General features: G+C 44.4%; 1 protein-coding gene across 7 annotated transcripts in view; it reads left to right on the top strand.

The window, feature by feature from the left end:
• Nucleotides 1-23,411, top strand: part of IQSEC2 (IQ motif and Sec7 domain ArfGEF 2) — an 83,338-nt gene that overhangs the window by 22,300 nt on the left and 37,627 nt on the right. For 3 of the 7 annotated variants that reach the window (XM_081276953.1, XM_081276957.1, XM_081276958.1), the window contains exons 2-3: nucleotides 5,628-5,657; nucleotides 18,905-19,000. In XM_081276953.1, the coding sequence (XP_081133079.1) occupies nucleotides 5,628-5,657; nucleotides 18,905-19,000 (126 nt within the window). Of the gene's footprint in view, nucleotides 1-5,627; nucleotides 5,658-16,837; nucleotides 16,992-18,904; nucleotides 19,001-23,411 lie in introns of those variants that run through there. The other 4 variants (XM_081276955.1, XM_081276959.1, XM_081276954.1 and 1 more) reach the window with 3 other exon arrangements.

Below are 23,411 nucleotides of genomic sequence, written 5' to 3'. Positions count from 1 at the left end.
TTGATCATTTGATAAAGAGAACTAAGCAAACAACAACAACAAAAAAGTGATCATTAACAGGGAGAATAAAAGATTACCGTCCCCAATACCACAAAAAGTAAAGATTGTATGGGAAAGGAAATACAATTATATATGATATGATTTATCCATTACAAGTTGACCATTCCTAATCCAAAAATCTGAAATCCAAAATGCCCCCAAATTCCCATCTTTGAGCAGTGACATGATGCCATAAGTGGGAAATTTCACTCCATGAAACTTTGTTTCATGCAGAAATTAGTTAAAATTTGTGTGAATTATCTTGCATCTGTTCATAAGGCGTTTATAAAACATAAATGAATTTCATGTTTAGACTTTGGTCCTATCCCCAAGATACCTCATTAACTATATGCAGTTATTCCCAAATCAGGAAAAATCAGAAATCTGAAACACTTCTGGTCTTAAGCTTTTTGGATAAGGTATACTCAACCTGTGTTAGTATCTATGCAGACATTATAATGTAAACCACCAACATTGATTTAATTCAGACTTTGTGATGTAAGTCTAATGGTGGAATGAGGGGAGGGCACATGTGTACCTGCATGACAACTGGAATGAATGAAAATGGTCACCATTCTGTAATGCATATAAAACAGCATTTAAAGACTCATGGTGGTGGTAGTATGCATGAGAAGGTTCTAATGTTGTACTGCACAGTAGGAATTCAGGACATAATTTAGAAAACTGAAAAAAATATTAGGAAATAAATTGGCATGTGTGTTCTTTAGAAATGAGGGGGTAAATACTGAAAAAGCAGTGAAAAGAATTGGAAAGGGATCCATCGCCTTTGAGAGTGGCCACTGGGAGTGAGGAAGGATATAGCAGGGAATTGTGTTTTTCCTTATAATCCTGCAGTGCTATGTGACTTGAAATTCTATAGACATGTATTACTTTGGTAAAAAAAAATAAAATTAAACAAGCATGTATGAATGTGTAACAGTTAATTCCACTATTATGTTTCAAAAAACATGAAAATTAAAAAAAAATAAAATTAGAAAAGGACACACAAGGTCTGGGGGATAGTTCAGTGCCTAGTATGTTCAAGGCTCTGGGTTTGACTCCCAGTATTATAAAATAAATAAAAATAAAAAAGAAAGAAACAAAGAAAAAAGGACACACAAGCCAGTCATGGTGGCATGTGTGCTTGGAGTTGCAGCTATTAGGAAGGCTGAGGCAGGAGGATCACTTGAATCCAGGAGTTAAAGGCTGGCCTGGGAAACATAGTGAGAGCCCATCTGAAAAACAAAACAAAACAAAAGACATTTAAGATAAGGCCAAAAATGAATTAGTGATATGAACACATATTTTAGGAATATGAAAAGTAATTTAGAAAAAAAATTACTTAAAAAGTTAAGATCCTTTACAATATGATTTTTAAAACCATGTTCATGTATTACTTCAATACAATTAAAAATCATTTAAAAACAAAGAAAAATTTAAAAAATTAAATAAAGAGGGTCAAGTGTGTTCCAGATAGCAAATACTAGGTGTGCTCAAAAGGCAGGGGGAGGGTAGAGTGAGAGATTTAAGAGTTTTATTGAGGCAGAGCTTGATCTCTGTGTGTTTGAAGAAGTTATTGAATGTTCAAAGCAGGAGAAGCACATCAACTGATTTGTGCTTTAGAATGTTCCTTTCTCTCAGTCCTGATGAAAAAGGAGTTGTTCATGGAAGACACATGCAGTCAGCTTGGGAAGGAAGATGCCTGGCTACTGAGGGCTGGTTGTCAGCTTTTGGAGAGAACTGCATGATCCCTGGGCCAGGGTACCTCTTTTCTCAGGACACTCTTGGGAAGATCTTTGTTCACAGTTGCCCTTCAAGTGTGTGTGTGTGTGTGTGTGTGTGTGTGTGTGTGTGTGTGTGATGCTGTCTCACGCGCGTGCGCGCGCGCTCTCTCTCTCTCTCTCTCTCTCTTTCAGTACTGTGATTGAACTCAGGGCTTCATGCATACCAGGCATGTGGTCTATCTCTGAGTCACATCCCCAGGCTGTTTTCATTGACGTCCAACCTCTTTTCTGTTGGACACACAATCTGTGTGTGTGTGTGCGCACGCGCGCGCACGCACATGTGTGTTAGCAATCAAACACAGGGCCTTGCACTCATGAGGCAAGTGCTTTCCCACTGAATCACACCCTCATCCCTGGACACATGATCTTTTAGACACATTACTCAAATCCTGGCTTGAAGACATCTGTCTCATTTGGGTGCCTCTGCATATCTTGTTTCTGATGCTGTTGTTTTGTTTAATTAGTTTAGCTTTCAGAAGACAACTTTGTATCTAATTCCAGGTTCTTGGGGAGAGGTACCATGTTGTTCACCCAGTTGTTGTTTATACTTGATTTAGAGAATCAAAACTGGAGGCAGGGAATCTAGTCTGCAGGCAAGGACAGAAACTCCAGTGTGGCATCCTGAGAGCCTCTAGCCTTTTCAGCTGTTCTGCATTGTCATCTCTGTAAGTTCCCTAAAAATTCAGGAACTGTTGAGATTCTGCCATTTATTCTCCCATCTTCAGATTGCCTCTCAGACCTGGAAGCCATAACATCAAAATTCTTGGGCAGAATACATGCCCAAGTTTTTGGCTCAGAAAGTACAGTTACTATACCCAATGGCCTCAATAAATTACTGTTTATTGAACATCACTACTGAGCATGGGAATGATAAATCCAAATCATGAGAATCTTGGGGTCTTAAGTGGCCTTTTATTAGAAGGCTTTGGGGATCAGCAGGAGAAATTGATTTCTTCTACTTACATGGATAACAAAAGGGGATTTGGTCCCTAGGTCTTTGCATTTCTATATGTGGACAGCTGAATCTAGTTGATAAAAGAGATAAACCCGGGGTTCTGAAAAAACTAAATTTTAAAGTCTGAAGGTTACTTGTAACTTAACTAACATGGCCCTATCATTTTGTAGATGAGGAACCAAGGTTCAGAGAGAATTGATTTGCCCAAGTCTACGCTGTCAGTTAGCGAGTGAGCCATAAATCAAACCCAACTTCTTTCTACCAGTCTATTCTGCCTTCCAGAATAGTGGCCCAGCTTCATGAAGTAGAAGGAAGATTGATCATTTGGCAGGGCATTGGCCCATGAAGAGGGGTAGGATAGCACTGCATTGATGATTGTTGTCTATTTGTAACATACTAAATGCATAAAGAACGATAGACCCCTCAGGTGAGCTGTATCCCTACATTGAGAGTCATATGGTGCTGTCGTCTTCTCAAACTAATAAGAATCAAACTGCAGTAAGAATTGGCTAATTCACACTGCATTGTGGCCTGGAGCTCTTTCTCTTCTTCACTATCATCTTGAGAACTGTAACTGTAACTCCCAATACTTTGGGAGCAGAGGTATATATCTGAGAATCTCTCAGAAGAATGAATGATGGAGAGGAAGGGTCTGTCAATACCTCTGGCTTGATACTGGGGAACGAAGTGGTATTGAGCTACTGGTACAGTGAAATGTGGTAAGAGCCTGAGCTTTTGGGTTCACTACAAGCTCCTCTAGTTGTGTGACCTTGGGCAAGTCACTTCAGCATCTCTGAGTCTCAGTTTCATCATCTTAAAATTGGAAGATTAATCCTGACTTTGTATATCAAAGGAAATAATTTATGAAAAGAGCCTAACACTGTACCTGGTAAATTGTAAGTGCTCAATGATTGTTTGTGATGATGAAGAAGGTGATTATATACATTGCTTAATCCCTAAAATGAATGTGGGCAAGTGGTCAGTCCATGAGCTTCTTGATGAGTTGTCTTTCCAGGTTAGGGCCTAGTAGATTAAATAAATGTGTGCTGGGTTTGGGGGTAAATGGGTAGTGAAGAGATCAGCCTATCTAGAGCAGAGGGTTAGTGTTAGGGACAGAAGTTGAAAGGCTCAGCCTCTATTCTGTGGGCAATTGGGAAGTCATTGAAGGGCCCCTCAGACTTGGTACCTGAGAATAATTGGGCCAGGCCTCAGAAGCAATCTTGCTACTACAGAGTGAGATAGAAAGTTTTAATAAAAAGGTATTCCATGGCTCTGCTCCTATGTTCCTTTGGGGGCTTAAATGATTAAAAGTTGGTGTCACTGTTATCAGATGAGCATGCACTTGTGCCAGATGCTGTTAAGCCTCAAAGCCACTCCATAAAGGGAGGGATTCTCACCATTGCCCCCACACCCACCCCTTTTACAAGTGAAAAAACTGAGGCTTCATGTAGTGAGGTGACTTCCCCAGGATTATATGGCTGGGAAACAGTCAAACTGGAAGTGCTGTACTCACCTGACACCCTGATGCTTACCTGCCCCACCTCACTCACAGGGCCTCCATTCACCCTTTCAACAGATGCTCTCTCTCAAGCTCCATCTCCCTCCCTGTGTGTCCTTTTGTCCTTTGGCACTCAGCATAGTTAAAGATGGGACTTCCTGCCACTAGTCATAACTTGGCTCTCTCAGCTGAGGAAAGAGCCTATAATGTGTTTACCTCTGTGTTCTTTTACAGCCCAGCCTAGGAGAGGGCAGGAGGCCTGGGGTAGGGGGAGGATGAAGACTACCAGGGGGAAGAGGAAGACAAGTTCCCAGACTGTCTCATTTCCATGGTCCCTGGCCCTCCTCCCCTTTCCTACCCCCAGTTTACCAGCTCCTCTTCCCTAATCTCCCTTACACAGTACATGTCCACACACAGACACACACAAGTACATGAAGAGTCGAACACACACGGGTACCATCTCTCTCTCTCTTCCACACAGACACACACATGCACACAACACACACACACAAACACACACACTCATACATTCCTTTCAGGGAGGAGTAGCTGGAGGGGAGGGGAGTGGTTCACATTTCACTCATTTCCTTGCTTCCCTCAGAGCTGTCCCCCCCTCCATTCTCTTCTGTTGTGCTCCCTTTGTCTCTGAGGGGCCTCACAATGAAGAAGGCAGACCAGTGTAGTAGAAAGGAACCCAGAAGCTGACTCATTTACCCCCTTGGCTCCATTCTCTTCATCCGGAAAATAAGCAGGTTGGGCCAGGCAATTGGCAAAGCCTCTTCTGTGTTGTTAATAATACCTGGCATTTGTCTACTGGGTTCCAAAGGGCTTAATCATCCCAACAGCTCTGCAAGGATCGACCTCATGTTACAAATGGGGAGACTGAGGCTCAGACTCAGAGAGGTGAAGTGACCTGCCAGGTCAAGGGGCTGGTAAGTGGTAGAGCCAATATCTGAGCCTAGGTCTCTATGTTTAAAGCTCAGGCTTTGCCCCTGCCCACAGCTGCTGGCTGCTTATTAGGCCACTCCAGAGAAAATCACATTCCTCACCATGACCCATTAGGCCCCACTGCTGTTGATTTATGGGTACCTCTTTGATCTCACCTCTGACCACCCTTCCCTTGCTCACTCCACCCCAGCCTGTCTTCCTCCATGTTCCTCCAACTGGCTAGGCACTCGCCATCTCAACCATCTCACAGCCTTTGCACCTGCTATTCTCTCTGCATGAATGGAATACCCTTTATCTCATTTCCATCAACATGCATTAGGCCTCAAGGGCACTACATAGGGCAGGGGAAGAAAGTAGAAAGCACATGTTGACTGTGTTTTTTTTTTCTTTGTTTCCCTTTCAGATCTGATGGTGAGAATTCCAGAACTGTCAGGTCAGTACCTCCTTTCTTTAGTAGTAGTTGGGAAATTGGGCCGGGCATGGGGTGGGAGCCTCTAATTTCTTACTTTGGGATCCATGGGCAGGGGTAGGGACCAACTCCAGGGTTCTTTCCCCATTAATATTAGGGGTGGGTGTGGAGCAGAGTGGAGTGGGAGGGCAGGGTGAATGTGGCAGGTCTTGGGAGGGGGTTGTAGACTGTTCTTCAGTTTTTCTGACCCTAGCTAACTCAGGGGCTTGGCTGAACACTTCAGGGGCTCATAGGAGCTGGCCAGATATGAAAGCCGATCTCCGGAGAGATCAGCTCTGGACCTGGGACCTTTACCACCTTCTCCTCTCAGGAAAAGAGGGTATGATGAATGTAGGGCTTACCTAATTTAGTGTTCTTGTTCCTACCCTGAACTATGTCAGCCCTTAGTAGTGGGATTTAGGTGGACTTTGGATATGACACATCCTAGACATTAGAAAAACATATCATTGTGACAAGTAAACTTTTTTTTTTCTTGGTTAAAACGTTTATAAGATTCAGTAAGTTTTAAAGGTAGAATCAATTGCCACTTGAGTAGGCAGGAGGAAAATTGGGGTAGAGGCAAGGGCTCTTTGTGTATTCCCCAGGCTTCAACCATCAGAAACCTCATGAAGGCAAAAGTGTCAAATATAAGGATTATTTTGGGAATGATGGGGGGCTCAGGGTAGGGCCCAATCAGTCTTAGCTTCCAGGCTATGGACTATGGGATGGGCCTCTGAGATGAGATGGGTCCAGGCAGCCAGAGGCACAGGATGGGGACAGTTAGTCCCAGCCAGGGCTACCACTAGCATATATAGCACCTTTGTGAAGAATAGAAAAAAGGTGTCCCTTTCAGGAGCATCCCTTCTGATCGGGATCAATTGGAAAAAATGTTCCTTTACCTCTGAGCCATCTCACCAGGCTTCCCAGCTTCGTGAGCATAGCAAAGGTTAGATGTCAGCCCCCACTCATGCCCTCTTGGCTGTTACCCCTTGTGTAGGGCACAGTTTGCCCAGCCATATGCAGCAGTGCAGGTCCTGTCATCCAGACAGTGGATATGGGCCGGAGGAAGAGGATGCCAGCACACAGACAGAGATATAAGACACCTATCCTAGCGTCCCAGGCAGGGGGTCTGTGTTGAACACGTTGGGCCAAGGTCAGAGCCGTGGGATAGACACACAGTGAGGTCAGCGTGAAATCAGGGGGAACATGATGGACACAGTCAGCCCTGGTGTCCAGGAAAGGGGTATATGATGAGCTATAATTAGTCCCAGCATGCAGCCAAGGAGCATGGCATAGGCACAGCTTGTTCTAGCACTTAGGAAGGCACTTGTCTGGAAAAGGACATGGATCTCACCATCCCATTATGGATTTGGGAAAAGGTAACCTGAACTGACCTTGAGCCCAGGGCTCCTAATGATGTGCCTGCTACTTGTTGAGGAATCAGCTTCAGGGTGCCTCTGGTTCTTACCTCTTCCTGCCAGGGGAGTTTCTGAGATCTATAGCTTAGGGTATTTAATAATAATCATAATTATAAGTCATGTGATGACTTATTTTGGGCCTTTACGACTTACAGAAGTTGTCATGGACTTTCTTTTGTTTGATCCTCCCAGTGACACTGTAGGTGGAACCTGGGCTGACCTTATCATCAGTGTTTTACAGTTGAAGAAACTAAGGCTCAGGATGGTTATGGATTTTGCCTACAGTCACACAACTAATATGTGGCTGAACCAGGATTCAAACCCAGGTCTGCCTGGCATCAAGCCCACAGCCCTGCCCACACCATCACCGTGGGAGCTCTCAACAGCCTTACAGATAATAATAATCATCCTCATCCTCATGCTAATATTAGTAATCATAGCAATTATCATTGATTCCTCACACACTAAGAACTCTGAATATGATCTTATTTAGTGCTCACAGCAGCCCTATTAGGCATGGATTCTGATTCCTGATTTACTGATGAGGAAAAGGAGGTTGTGAGAAGGTTAATGCCTTGCCCAAGGAAAGAAGAGTAATGGGCAGGATGGCATTTCTCTGATTCAAACCTTGGCTTTCTGGCTCTAAAGCCAGTGTTGATTTTTCTTATACTTGCTTCTTGGGCATCCATCCTGGGTGCTTGGTCAAGGAGGCTATAGAGGCTTTGGGGACTCAGCAGGTAGGGAAGTAAGGGTCAAACCTGGGCCACAGGAAGGACTGAAACAATAACATTATGGGGCAAGATCTTGCAAACATGGTGGAAAGATTCTTTACCTGGGAACCAGGACTGGACAGGACCTTCTAAGGATGCTCTCAGGCCCCATGTGTAAATTCCTGAGTTCACCACAGTTAGGGGTCAGGGAGGTCTTCTGGAGATATATATATATATATATATATATATATATATATATATATATATATATATATACACACACACATACACACACACACACACACACACTCTCCTGGAAATGGAATTAGTGTGCATAGGAAAGCAAGGTGTATGTTTAAGGACAGGGAGCAGTCATTTAGGCTGAAACAGAAGATTTGGGCAGGAAAAAAATTAAAGTTCAGAACTGTGGTCAAGGATGGGTCACAGATACTTTCTATCATCAGGGGCGAGCTGAGAAAGGTTGGGGAGAGGTTAAGCTCTGTAGCATAAAAAAAAGGCAGAAACTTTGGATCCAGGCAGAGGGCTCCATTTTTGGCTAGGTTGCTTTCTAGTTGTGTGATTGGACAAACCTGTTTGTCCCTTAGAACTCATTTCCTCATCCAATAAGTATGTGTGTGTGTGTGTGTGTGCATGTGTGTGTGTACACACAGAGAAGGGTTAGAAGAAACACCAAGGAAGCGAGACATGATGGCATCTGTAATTTGGAAAGTTGAGTAAGGAGGATCACATATTCAAGGCCAGCCTGAGCAACTTAGCAAGCCCCTCAGCAATTTAGTGAGACTCTTTCTCAAAATAAAAATCACAAGGGGATGTAGCTCAACGGTAAAGCACCCCTGAGTTCAATCCCCAATACCAACAAAACAAAAACAAAGAAAAAGAAAAAGTAAAAGAAACACCGGAGAGAGGGGCTAGGGCTCTGCTGTTGTGAAACCTGCACAGCAAGGAGTGAGCAGGATAGGTGGACTGCAAACCACCTAAGGCAGGGCCCAGGCCTGAGGGCTTCTAAGTATTGGGTGCCAGAGGAAGTGTAGAGTCTAATTAGAGCTGAACAGCTGGTGATGGGGGAGGGCAGTGGGCAGAGTTAGGTGCTTGGACTTCCCATAGATTCTAGAATAGTTGTCAGACATAAAGGCACCTTAAGCCAAAGTCTAGAGAAGAACTGGCCCTGGCTCAGAATCACAAAGCCTGCTTCCTAGCTTTGTGCTCTTTGAAGGCACTTAACTTCTCTGGTCCTTAGTTTCTCTTTGGTAAAATGGGAATGGTAATTCTGACTTCTCTGAGTTGATGAGAGAACTTAAAGCAGTGCTCAGCATAAAACAGTGGCTCAAGGAATTGCAGTGCCCTCTGTCCTTCCCTAATCCAATCCATTGTTTTATGTTGTAGAGTCAAGCGGAAAAAATATGGGGAAGTGCAGAACTTGAAAACAGACAGGGAAGGAGGGGCTTGATTGATCCCTTCACCAAAGATGAGGGAGCCCAGTAGCCCAGTTCCAGCAGCTCCACTGGCAGGCAGTGAGGGGTCAGGCTGGAACTGGTGGTGGGGGGACCAGGCTGGGGTTGCTAGGCATGCGAGGATGAGAGCCGGAGGAGGTGGCCTGTTGCTAGGGAAGGAGGGAGGGGGTGGGGGAGCCACTGACACCCGCAGAGCCAGGGACGTCCCCATGGCAACTGGAGCCGCTGCAGTAGGGAGGAGAAGTGGGAGGAGGAGCCACTGCTGGCTCTATTCCCAGAGGAGGCCTCCCACTCTGGGCCTCAGTGCCCCCATCTGTCCGACCAGAGTTTGGATTAGATAATCTGGAAGATTCTTCCTTGTTTTGACCTCCTGGCAATCAGAGATGGCCTAGCCTTTATGGCCCTTCCATGGCTTTCCCCATTCACATGTCTAACATACCACCAGTCCCCAGAGTCACCCCAGCTGTGTCCAATTCTTCCCTCCCATGCTGCTGCCTGTTCAACTCAGCCCAGCTGCCCACCCTGCCCAAGCTCTCTCTATTCCTACTGCTTCGTTTGCCTGGAACCTTGTCACTTATTGCTTGCTGAATGGCTGTTGAGGTGTGTACAGGGTTGGGGGGAAAACTTCTGTACTGCTTGCTCTGGAAATCCTGCCCTGACTGCCATTACCTACCCTGACCACTTCTTCTCTCCTGGGCTTCTCTGGCCTCATAGGTCTGAGTCCCTCCTATTAGCCTTAGGAATTACTGCTGTAATTTATTGAGCAGCTTCTGAATTGGGCTCCACACAGTACACTTGACAGACTCAGCTCTTTCCAGTAAATTTATGGTGACATATTGTGAATCTCCATTTTACATATGAGACAATATTCTGAGAGCTTATGGGACTTGCTGGAGGTCCCACAGGTACTGTCTGGTAGAGCCAAGTATGGAATGTGGCTTTGTATAATTGCTGCTACCTCAGGCTTGAGGTGGGGATAATCAGCAGCTGCAGAGCTTATTGAGTGATGGCTAAAGCTACTGTACATCAGGTACCATGCTGGGCACTTTACCTGCAGTCTCTCTTCTTCACAACAATCCTATAGGGCATATGATGTTGTCATTTTACAGATGAGCAAACTAAGGCTTAGAAAATGAAAATAATTTATCCCATGGTAGAATTAAGGTAGGAATCCAAACCATCAGATTTATGATCACCACACTACCCTGGAGTTGACTCAGTTATGTTCCCGAGGCATAAACAGAACATTCCCTATGTAGCAAGCCTGTGTTGGGCAATCCACAGGGGGAATGGAAGCAGGCAACCATGGTCCCTGCCCACAGGGAGCTCCCAGTCTGGGGTTGCTACAGACAGATGAGCCAGCTCTGAAAAGTTCATATGGGAGTGTGCTGATGAGGTGTACAGCCAAAGTGTAAGGACAAGAATCTGGAAGGGTCAAGCTGGATTCTGACAGTGTGATGGAGAAGGCAAGAAGTGGGGTGAGCTGGGGAAATTTTCCCAAAGCAGGTACCTTTCCAGGAAGCTTCAGAGGGGTGAGAAGGAGCAAAAGGTTCTTCTTCTCCTCCCTTTCCTCTTTGTGTTCTCCTGCCCCCGCCTGGCCCAGCCCCAGGAAGTGGGTGACCCCTAAGCTGGCTGAGTGCCTGGTTGGCACCAAAATAAACTTGCCTTCCCTCTCTTCCCCTCCCCTTGCCTCTGTCCCCTCTGTCCTGGCTTTAATTAGCAGCCCTGGGGATGAGTCACTTGGCAGCTGGGGAGGGAGGCTGTGCAGAGCCCAGTCAAGCTTCAACTCCTGCCCTGAGCCTTACGGGCAGTGCCACTGTGTTCATGTGTGTGGGTGTGCATCGCTGCATGTCAGAGAGGCTCTGTGTCAGTACGGCTGTGAAAAGTCAGGGCAATGTCGCATGCTGGCGTGTGGCCATGCACATCAGGGTATCTGCATACAAACATATCTGGTGGTTGCTGTATTTGTTTTGGCATGTGACTGAAAGTTAGTGTGTGACTGTGTGGCCATAGTATGTGGCTGTGGCAGCAAGTGTCAGGAAATGCGGGAGCTTTTGAATGAACAAACACAAATACCATATAATTGCATTTGCCCCTCCCAACATAAGTGTTCTATATGGGTTTTTGCTTATGCAAGCCCAGCACTTATATTCCCAATTTTCACTTGTCTTAGTCTGGGTACATTTTGCTGCAGGGAACAGAAGCCCACTCAAACTAGCTCAAGAATAAAGAGGGGCACTGTTGTGAGGCTACATCTCATAGAATCTAAGAACAGTAAATGAAGTACTGCCAGGTCTCTTGCCAGCTGGAAATGAGACCTGAATGTCAAGGACCAAGATTGCACTCTTACTCTCTGCATCTCCTGAGCCCATATCGTGTGTGTGTGTGTGTGTGTCTCACACACACAGCTTACCTAGTCCCTGTCATTTCCTTTTCATTTCTCTCTCTGTACTGGCTTCCTCTGCTATCACATGACTAACGTGGCTGCCAACTTGGAAGTTATGTGACCTTCCAGCTTCAGAGTCTACCCCATCTGACTGCACTGAGTTCATCCAACCAGTTGTAATATAAGGCAACAAGAGGCTATATGTCAGACTTGATTCTCTTTGAAGTGGGTGAGGGTAGAGAGGTAAAATACTCACTATTTAGTCAGGTGCACTGGTACACACCAGTAATCCCAGCTACTTACGAGGTTGAGGCAGAAGGATCGCAAGTTGAAGGCCAGCCTCAGCAATTTAGCAAGATCCTGTCTCAAAATAAAAAGGGCTGGGGACATAGCTTAGTGGTAGGATATGTCAGGCCTTTGGTTCCATCCCTGCTACTGCCACATATACATAAAAAATACTTAGCACTTAGTGTTTCTTCTCCAGTGAGTACAGTTTTTCTGTGTACACAAGTAAAGTCAGAGCCTGGGGAGGGGTATCCTGTTCAGAGGCCCAAAGTTGTAAGATTGCTCATCCACCAAAGTTTTAGTTCCTAATTTTTTGCAAAGATAACCTCAGCTCATTTTGTTTTCAAGTTCTTGAATTGCTTTCAAGTGCTCTTGCGTCAAAATACGCGGTTTTAGCTAAAACTGTCTTCTTTTTACTTTTTTGTGTATTCTGGGAGTTAAACCCTAGGGCCTTGTGCATGCTAAACATATGCTCCACCATTGAGCTACCCTGTCCTCTTATTTTATGTCAAAGTAACTTTTAAATACACAGTGAATATTATCATTGCTCCTAGTTTGTGGTGATTTTTATAGCCTCAGAACAACTGGCATAATGCTACTGATGGTAGCTGCTACCAAGATCTTGATTGCTTCAGGAATTTTTCTGTTTTATTAGTGCAGTCACTGAATTTATAATTATTTGTAGTATATAATTACAAGCACATATTATCAATATTATCAGCTTGACGCTTCAGCTTATTTTTCCATTAATACAAACCCTGCAGTTTTTACATTAATTACAGAGGGAATTAATGACCCCTTAGACAAGTTTTCACCTATGAGTAAAGAGTTAGGAACCAGCTGTGCTACTAATAACTGGTCTCCAGACGCAAGGGCGATGCCCACAGCTCCGTCCTCACATCCTCTGACTGAGTCTAAGAGTCTTCCCACTACCTCCTTGGGGGCCTTCTGTTTCTGGCCTGGCACATAATAAATTGCTGTTGTTATTTTAATAAAAATGACCAATTTATTATTACTGTTAAAGCCATCTTCTGTATATAAATGGTAAAACTAAGTGGGAGAAATTATCCCAGGCTCAGGGCAGAGTCTCTTTCAACTCCTCCTCCTCTTTTATTTTTATTGTGCCAAATATGAATAATCACTTTGATTCAGAAAATATCTACTATATTTCAGGCACTGTTAGGGAACACTTGACACACATTATCTTTAATCCTGTGGTTACCCTGCCAAGTAGGGGTGATTTACAGGTAGGGAAATGGATGCCTAGAGAGGTAAAGTGACTTCCCTGAAGTCATCCATTCATCTCTCCATTCATTTATTCCTTCATTCAAGCATGATTTATTGAGTACCTACAAAGTGCCAGTTGATATGATGGGATTAGTAGGATAGTGAATAATAAATAGAGTGATGGACCCTGCTCTGATGGAGCACATAGTCTGGTCAGGAAACAGACAATTATCCACAATTATAGGGGAAGTATAGGGTGTCATGGGTGTACTATGGAAGTGTGTCCAACCCAGCCTGAGGGTCAGGGAAGCTTCTCCAAGCTGACATCCAAGCTTTGACTTGGAGGATGAGTAGAAGTTAGCCAGGGGATGGTGTGGCATGAGGCAAGGCAAAGTGGATGGCGTTGCAGGCCAGAACTGGAAGGAGTGTTTGGCACCTGCATTTATGAGGAACTAAATATGTGTAGTGAGATGGGGCTGTCATGAGAAAGAGTCTAGAAAAAGGACAGAAGGTACATTGGGAGGCTGGAACTGGGACCTCAGTCAGTTAGGCCTGGAGCCAGTGAGCTGCAGGATGCAGTGGCAGAGTTTCCATATTTCTTGGTGCCTGGAGACACTGTCAGCGTGCCTGGCCCCAGGGTGCCTCTTGGGTGGGCTTGGTAAGCGTCAGTACTGGAGTCCAGGGTTCTCAGTGCCCTCTAGTGTCCATCTACCCATCCTGCACTCTCCACTTAATGTGTATTGTCTGTCTCCCATATGTACATGTGACTGGGTGCCCTATGCTGGGTGCTGGGAACACTAAGGGGACATGCCCCTGTCCTCATAGAACTCCCAGCTGAGAAGAAGCAACAAGTATATGAACAGAAAGTGTCAAGAGAAGCTGGCCTAAAGAAGAGCAGGATGGAAGGACACCAGGGAATGACCCACCCTGCCTGGGGTGGGGTCAGGGCAGCCCAGAAGGTACAACCTGTAGCTGACTTTGAAGAATAAAGGGGGACTAGCCAGGTGAGGAGGTGGCTGTAGGGGCCTGGAGGGCAAGCACAGTTGAAAGTGAGGCATGGAGCAGCATGTGGCTGAGAATTGCAAGCACTTCTGTCTGGGAGGAGCACAGGCTGAAGATAGGGGGAAGGCTGCGACTACCTGGAGGTGGGAGATAAGAGCTAGCTCACAGAAGGTTCTAGGATGCCTGCCACTGGGTCATTCATTAGGCACTTAGTGCATGGAATCTTATGAGATGCTTCACAAGCTGGACATAGTGGTGCACACCTGTAATCCCAGAGACTCTGAAGGCTGAGGCAAGAGGATGGCAAGTTCGAGACTACCCTGGCCAACTTAGCCAGACCCAGTATCCAGATAAAAAATAAAAAAGGGCTGGGGATGTAGCTCAATGGTAGGGTACCGCTGGATTTAATTCCCAGTACCTCAAAAAATAAATCAAATAAAAATAAAAAAATAAAAAAAAGATCCTTTGGGATCACAAATGTCTCTGAGGATCAAATGAAAGATAGAGACTGATATTTTCTCCTCAAAGAATAATATTTTTAATACAATTCCAGGGGTATCAGAGATACTCCTTTCCATGCCTATCTGTGAACCACAGGCTTCCAGAATGCTCTTAGTATAAATAAGGAAACCCTTAGTATGGCCTCCAAGGCTCTGCATGATCTGGCCCCACCTACATCTTCAGTCTCACCTTGTCCCCTTTGGATTCCCCACTCAGCCACATAGGCTTCTTTGCGGTTCCTGGATGTGGCACCTCAGATCATTTGCCTAGGTCTTTTCCTCTACCTGGAATGCTCTTCCCTTGCTACTGTCACTTTTTGCTTAGTTTAATTTTATTAGTTGGTGAATATCTGTTTCCTCTCACATGGATGGAAGTTTCATCAGAGCAGGACATTGTGTACCCTTAGTTAGTGCTAGATGGCACAGTGCTTGGTCCATGGTATCTATTGAATAAAGAAAATGAAGGTTCCACCCATGCCCCTGTGACTGGGTCAAACTCCTTATCCTCAATTCCTTTTTCCCTTCAGCCTCCTGGGGCGTCATCCCATGAGTCTACAAAACAGGCCCAGATATATTCAAATTCCAAAAGTGACTCCAGATTAAGGTGTCTTTTCCTAGAATTCTTCCCCCATCCCTAAAACAAACAGGCTACTCATGGTTCTCCCCATATCCCTGGGAAAGGAGTCAAACTCTTGGGTTCAACTTGAGACTCTTAGTGATGTACGTATTTCATCTCACTGAATCCTAATAAGAACCCATATGTTAAGAATTGCCATTCCTCTTCTACAGATGAACAAACTGAGCCTCAGAGGGGCTACCCAGCTAAAAAGTTGTAGAGCATGTTGATGTTTTGTCTTACCAGAGAGAGGAAGGGGCTTGCCAGAGGTCACACTGCATCAGTCTTAGAGGCAGGACTAGAATTCCTGTTTCTTAACTCCTGTCAAGCCAAGAGGAAAGTCTGGGACAGAGGTAAAGCCTGTAAGGTGATAACTGCAAATGGGCTCAAGGTGAGCTGCTGTGTGAGAGCTAGAAAAATTGCTCTAAGAGAGAACACAAAGCAGAGGCTGAGGCCAGAGCCCTGAGGGCTGGGCTCTAGAGGGTAGGCAGAGGGAGAGGAGGCCACAAAGGGCCCACAGATGCCAACCTTGCGGTGGTCCGGAGGGCCTCTCTCTCTCAGCAGCTTTGGCTTTCTGGAGAGGAAGCAGCTGCCTCGGCAGGGAGGCAGGAAGGCTGGCCTGTTGCCTGTCAGCTCCTATTTCTTCTAGATCACTGACCCTCTGGCCCCTCCCAGGGCCACCTTCTGCTCAAAACAGCCACGGGCCTGGGCTCTGAGGCCATGAAAGGACAGGAGAGCTCTGAGCTGTATCTGTGGTCCTCTTCAGGAGCCTCACCTTCTTCAGACCCCAATGGTTCTCTCCCTTACCCAGTGCCACCTATATGGAGGAGAGAGATTAGTGGTGGGTAGGAAAGGAACCAGGGCACCTGGATCCTAGTGAGGCTGGCCCTATGAACTTCAGTGAGACTCTGCTCCTCTATAGGCCTCAGTTGCCCATCTGTAGAATTAGGCTGGGCAACTTCCTTAGAGGAACAGACTCTTGATTGTGAATGGTGTGTCTTCTGATTTGTACTTTTCTCTTTAGGGAACATTTCTCTAGGCCATTCTAGAGAACAACACAAGAAAAAGAGTTTATTACAGTGGTAAGGAATATTGGCCAGGGCCCCATCTTGATATTCCAAATGGGTGATTTGAATTTTACTTGATGTGGAGTATCCCAGAATACCTCCTAAATATAGTCTCTTTAACCATGCTAAAAATTAGGATGTTTGTGAAAAGCTTCTATTGAAAGATTTCTGTATTCACAGTGAAACAGCCAAGGGGACATATTCCAGATTTGGGAGTGGCCAAGCTAGGTCCTGATCTTGTGGTTCTGCCACTGGTACTGAACCTCTCTCCATCTCTGCTTTGTCTACAGAAGAGACCTAGTGACACAAACTTCTCAGGGTGCTCTGGGAAATTCCAGTGGAGGTGCACATAGGGGGCCCAGCTGAGGTTTGTTTTGCCATAAGAAGTAACGAGCTCTCCAAGCTGCTTCCTCTTAGGAGGAGTTCCCAGCTCTCCTGGGGGAGCAGTGAAGGAGCAAAGTTTCCAGTTGCAGCCTGGCCTGCAGCCCAGCAGGCCTGGCCCCGCCTCCTTGGTTCCTCCTTCTAGGGAAGGGCTGGGGAGGAGGGGGTGGTGACACGGTGGAGGCACTGGCGGGCCAGGGGGGCCTGCCCTTGGGACAGGTCCAGACCCATGGAGCCCCCCGGGAGGAGCAGCAGGTAGGAACCTGGGTCCCATAGCCTGACCCCCTTTCTCCCTGCCCAGGCCCAAACCCAGTCCCTGGGCTGCTGATTCAGCAGCCTCCTAGCTTCCTGGTTCCTGGCTCCTTTCTTGGACTCTTGGAGGCCTTTGGCTCGGGGGAGGGAACCCGCTGGAGCAGGCATGGGCATCTGGGTGCCCAGCTCTGTAAGGCCCTTGGAGCCCCAAGCAACACAGTCTGTGGCCTGGGAGGGGTGCGCTTGGTGGCTGCCCTGGCATGCTGGCCTGGCAGGCACAGCACTGCAGGGTTTCAGCCGCTCCAGCTGCTGAGATCCTCTGATACCAATATTCCAGCAGCCTAAGGATCTCCGAGTCTCAGATTCAGTAAGATATCAAGTCAAAGATTTGGGGTGGTGGCTGGCACAGAGATGGTACTTAAGAGACAGTCACTCTGATGATGATGATCATGATCCTGATTATTCCACAGCCTCAGATAAGAAGTCTCAGATTCAAAGATTCTCTGTAAGGTTCTAAGATTTGGGCATCTTCAAATTCACAGCAAGTGAGAGAGTGGGCAGCTGGCCTGACCTGCAGCCCCATCTCCTAACTTTTTACTTGGGCTCTTGAATGGCCAGGCCCCGACTACAACCTGCTCTTAGGGAATTGGGGAGGGGGGCACTGATTGACTCTGGCCAACTGGTGTGACCCCAGCATATGCTGGGTAGGGCAGGGACCAGGCCCTTAGCCTTACTCCTTATTGTCCTTCTTCCTCCCCCTTGCCATTCTCTGGACTTTAATCTTGGGAAGAAGTAGGAGGTAGAGGGGCCTTTGGACTCTGCACTGAGGGGTGGGGGTACAGCAGCTGGGGGGGTGGCATGTGGGCCCTGCCTTGGGGTGGGGGGCTCAGCACTGACCTTGGAAGCACATACTCCTGCTTGGAACCTCTCTGTCCTCTGCCTTGCTTGGGCTCTACCCGCCTACTCAGCCCCTAGTCCTAGTCCTATCCTGTCACCAAGACCACCGAGACCTTGTCAGCCTCCTCTGCCCTCACCCATCCTCTGCTCTGGCATTCTCTGTCACTCCCTGTCTTCTCTCTGTGTCTTTTGTCTCACCCTTTCTCTGTCTTCCTCTTTCTCCTTTTCTGTCTCTTTCAGTTTCTCTCTGTCTCTCTCCCTCTGCTCCTTCAGTGTTTCCTCCTTCTCTCACCCCCACCTGGGTTCTTCCCCCTCTTTGGGACCAGAGCCTCTCCTTTCTCCATCCTCCCCTCCCTTCCTGTGAGGGGTCTTCTATAAGGGGAGCCCCCCATATAACTTTTCCCTTTCTTTCATCCCCCCTTCCTCCTCCCCTCCTCCCAACCCACGTGGCGTCTGATGTGAGGAGGGCTCCTTTCCCCCTTCCCTGCTGTGGTGTCCCAGCGTCTCTCAGTGGCCCAGGTTCCCACGGAGTCACCTGGAACACAGGAGGCCCAGCCAGCTCTTTCGTCTCTACTGCCCCCTGTTGTCGTTGTGTTCTGTTTGTGGTTCGAGTGCCGTCCTCTCTTTCTTGACTTTGTGGTTTTTTTCTTTTTTCTTCCTTCCTTCCTTCCTTCCTTCCTTCCTTCCTTCCTTCCTCCCTCCCTCCCTTCCTTCCCTCCCTCCCTCCCTCCCTCCCTTCCTTCCCTCCCTCCCTCCCTCCCTCCCTTCCCTCCCTTTCCCTTCCTCCTTCTTCCTTCTCTTCCTTCTTCCCTCCCTCCCTCCTTCCCTGTCTTATCTTCCTTCCTTTTCCCCCTCCCCTCCTCTTCCATTCCCCATCCTCCATTCCTCCCAGCCTTCCCTTTTCCGTCCCCCACTCACTCTTGCCTCCTTGTTCCCATTGCCCATCCTGCCTTCCCCTCCCTCCCTGTCTTTCTCTCTCTCCGTCTCTCTTTCTCTCTCTGTCTCTTACTGTCTCTCAGGTCCACAGCGTCTCATACTCTACACCAGTATTGCTGTCCTACTCAGGTCCTTGACTCCATGAAGCTTACCCCCTCAGGCAGGCTGGCAGAGAGCAGGTAAGAGCTAGACCCATCCCTCTCCCACTCCCTCACCCTCCCAGACCAATATGCAATATCATTGCCAGACCCTTCCCCATGCCCCTTAGCCCCTGGTGTGACTGTGGAATGGGTGTCTGAATGTCTGAGTAGAGTACCTGAGAGATCAGGTTAGCAGATCAAAGAGGACATGTAGAATTTATTTCTAGTTTATCCTTTTTAAAAGAAATCCTTCCCTAGAGATCTGCCCCAAATGGCAAAAGTGGTTCATTTCAGAATTTGTGACACCTGAGCTGTTCTGAAGTATGAATAGGAGTTTGCCAGTTAGGTAGACTTGGGTGTTTAGGCTCAGGGAAGAATCTACCCACACATTTGGAGGACATTGTTTCCAAGTTAATTAGAAAACATGCTTTATGTTTTCTAATTAGAATTCAACAAAAGGAAACATTAACGACGATATCAAAAACACTAGACCCTTCCCCCATTTGAAAGTTTAAAATACTTGCATTAAAGAGGAAATTAAGAATGGAACTTATAGACTATTTAGAAGAAATGTCATCAGTGAGAGTATCATATACCAAAACCAATGGGATATGACCATAGGGATTCCAGAGGAAAATTTATAGCCTTCAATGCTTTTATTAGTGAACAAGGCAGAGTAAATTAAATGAACTAATTATTCCACCAGGAAGCTAGAAAAAGAACAACCAAAAGAAAACAGAACAAAGTAATTACTGTAGATAAAGCCCAAAATTAATGAAATAAGAAAAAAAGATTTGATAAAGTAATAGGTAGCTTTTGAAAAGAACAGCAAACTAGGTAGACCATCCTTTAACAGATACGACTGAGAATAAGGCAAGAACAATAATAAAATAAGGTATGAGGGAGGGGATTTAATCATGGATTCTGAGGCGATGAAAAAAATATAAGAAAATGCTTCGTGTGCTTTTATACCAATAATCATGAAAATTTAAATGAAGTTTGTTGTTTTCTAGGAAAATGGAAATTACCAAAATGACCTAAGGAGGGACAGAAAACCCAAATAGAATGGAAAAGGATAGAATAAATTAAAAAGTTGGTCAGTTTTCTCCTTGGAAATTGTACCAGGTCCAGTTGATATTTTAGTAGTCCTAGTATGATGGAAGTTCAATTGAGTCTGGAAAGGTCAGATAACAGGAAAACATGGACAGCTTTTCAGTTCATTCTCTAAGGCCAGCCTGGGCAACATAGTGGGATCTCATCTCAAAAATAAAATGGGGCTGGGGGTGTAGCCCTGGGTTCAGTTCCCAGCACTGCAAAAACAAATACATACATACATACATATATACATACATACAAAACATAACACACATTAAAAAAAACATTATAAAAGAGGCTAGTAACTAGAAAGGTTTAAACAAAAAAAACCCCCAAACTATAGCCTAATCTCACACATTAAAAAAAACAACATTATAAAAGAGGCTAGTAACTAGAAAGGTTTAAACAAAAAAAAAAAAAACCCAAACTATAGCCTAATCTCACACATTAATAGAGCAACAAATATCTTAAATGAAAGATTAGCAAATGGAATCCATTAGGGTATTAAAAAAATATAGCTTGACAAATGAAGGTTTTCCAGGAGTACAGGGATTGTTCAAAATTAGGAACTCTTATTGTAATTTATTACATTAAGAGATTAAAGAGAAAAGATCATATAATCACCTTCATAAATACTGAGAAATGATCTTATAAAATTACACATCTATTCTCTTGCTACAATGGACTCGTTTGTTACACAGCAATAAATAACTAAAAGAAGTAAACTAGGAATCAATGAAAACTTCCTTAATTTGGTAAAGAATTTTTATCAGAAACCAAAGACAATTGTCAAATATAACAGTGAAACAGTAGATACATTTCCACTAAAATTTAGGAATAAAATAAGAATGATTACTATCACTGTTCTTTTATAAATAAATAATGTTTTTTTGGTGGGGAACAAGGGAGAGTACTGGGATTGAACCCAGCGGTGCTTTACCACTAAGCTATATCCCCAGTTCTTTTTTTTTTTTTTTTTTTTTTTTTTTTTTTTTGAGACGGGGTCTTTCTACATTGCTGAGGCTGGCCTTAGCATTGCAATCCTCCTACCTCAGCCTCCCAAGTCTCTGGGATTACAGATGTGTGCCACTGTGCCCTGCTGCTATCACTATTTTTTTAACTAATAATTTTTATGGAGGCTTTAATCAATGGGATTTTAAAAACATGTAAGTATCCTAAATATTAGAAAGAGTCACCAATTTTGAAAATGACATGATTGTCTACTTAGATGATCAAAGAGAATAAAATGGAAATTTATTAAAACTAAATAATAAAATTCAATGCAATGGATAGAAACCCCAAACCATTAACTTCTCCTAATACTAACAATAACTAGTTAGAAGACATAATAGAAAAAAATCCTGCTCATGGTACCAAAAATTCTAAAATTCTATAACATTCCTGGGAATTTTCAAAAGTGGAAAATATTTCTCTGTAGAAAACTATAAAATTTCAATGAAGACTGTAAGAAGACTTAAGTACATCAAGGACACATCCAATTCCTGGATGGGAAGGCTCAATATGGTAAAAAAATGACATTTCCCCCCAATTTGATTGAAAGATTCAGTGCATTTCTCATTAAAATTTCAATGGTATTTTCTTTGTGAATTGGGCAATTGGATTTTAAAGGTCATTTGGAAAAATAAATACTCATGAAGTACTAAGAAAAATTTGAGAAAAAAAGAGTAATGAGTGGGAATGCCTTGTTAGCTACAAAAACTTACAATAGAACTTATAAATGTTATATCCTCACAGAAATAGGATATATAAATGAAAAAATGAAGAACTTTTAAACAAATCTATATGTTGACATGAGAAATTAATTTATGATAGAGAAGACACTCAAATCAGTGGGGAGTTATTAATCAGGATGTGACTATTGGCTCCCTCTTTGGGAAAAAATTAAGTTAAATCCTCACTTCATGTAAAAGCAATACAAAGAATACAACTCTAAAAGTACTAGAGAAAATCTGGAATATTTTTATAGTATAGGGTGGAGAAGGCCTTTCAGAGCATGACTTTGAAACCCAGAAGCCAAGCCAGCCACTGTGGTATGCTGTAGGTGGTATGTAGTAGGTCCCAGCTACTCAGGAGGCTAAGGCAGGAGGGTTGCATGAGTCCAGCCTGAACAATATAGGAAAACCTCTATCTCAAACAAACAAACAACAACAATATGACTAAAACAATAATGAAGTACCATTCTTAGGTACCAAAATGAAAAAGACTGGAAGGCTTGGGGGGAAATAGGATTTCTCAGATACCTTGACTGAAATACAAATTGGCACGGATTTTTTATTGGGCTAATTTGCCAGTTGCCACACAAATCTTAAACATGCCTATTTTTCTAAGTTCAGAACCATATTTAGATTTTCTTGTAAAAATCAACTTTTTTTCTACTACTTGCCAGAGGTCTTTTCTAAAACATCCCAATCCAACTGCAAACACAAGCATATGAATATGTATATACCTATGTTTTAGTGGTACCAGGGATTGAACCCAGGGCCTTGCATATGATAGGCAAGTGCTCTACCTCTGAGCTATGTTCCTAGCCCTGTGCAACTCTGTATCACATACCCTTGTAGAATGTCATTCTCAACCAACTCTTTTATTTTTATTTATTTATTTTTGGTACTGGAGATCAAACTCATAGCCTCATGCATGCATGTAGGCTACCACTGAGCTACATTCCTAGCCCATCAACCCAACTTTTTCTTTTTCTTTCTTTCTTTCTTTTTCTTTTTTTTTTTTTTTTAAATTTAGAGATAGAGACTCATTGAGTTGCTTAGTGCCTCACTTTTTGCTGAGGCTGGCTTTGAACTCGCGATCCTCCTGTCTTGGCCTCCCAATCTGCTGGGATTACAGGCGTGCACCACCACGCCTGGATCAACCCACCTTTTAATTAAAAGGTTGCATGATGTATGCTTCTCAAAATAAAGACAGGATTGCAAGAGTAGGAATAATCTTTAATTTTAGCCAATCTATAAAAATGTTAAAAGCAATGGAAATAATTTTATCGGCTCTTTTTAAAAAAATGTTCATTCCTTTGGCCCTGTAGTTGAACTTCTAGAAATCTATCCTTTAATAGTACTTCCAGATATATACAAAGATGTCAGTACAACTTGCTTGTGATAGTGAAAAAGGAGAACAATCTCAATGTCCATCAGTATGGAATAGCTTTTAGCTGATGATACACACACACTATTAGCAGATTGAAAGTAAAACATAAATATCTGTACACAGTTATGGAAAGACCTCCAAGACTTATTGTTAAATGGAAAAATCAAATTGCAGAACAGGGTCATAGTATGATACTAGTTTTGCAATGAAAAGAACCCCCCTCCATAATGACAATGAA

This window comes from Spermophilus citellus (assembly GCF_964194105.1).
Source record: "Spermophilus citellus genome assembly, chromosome: X".
In the NCBI taxonomy this organism is placed as follows: domain Eukaryota; kingdom Metazoa; phylum Chordata; class Mammalia; order Rodentia; family Sciuridae; genus Spermophilus; species Spermophilus citellus.
Note: the sequence above shows the minus strand (reverse complement) of the source record. Positions and strands in the feature narration are given on the sequence as shown.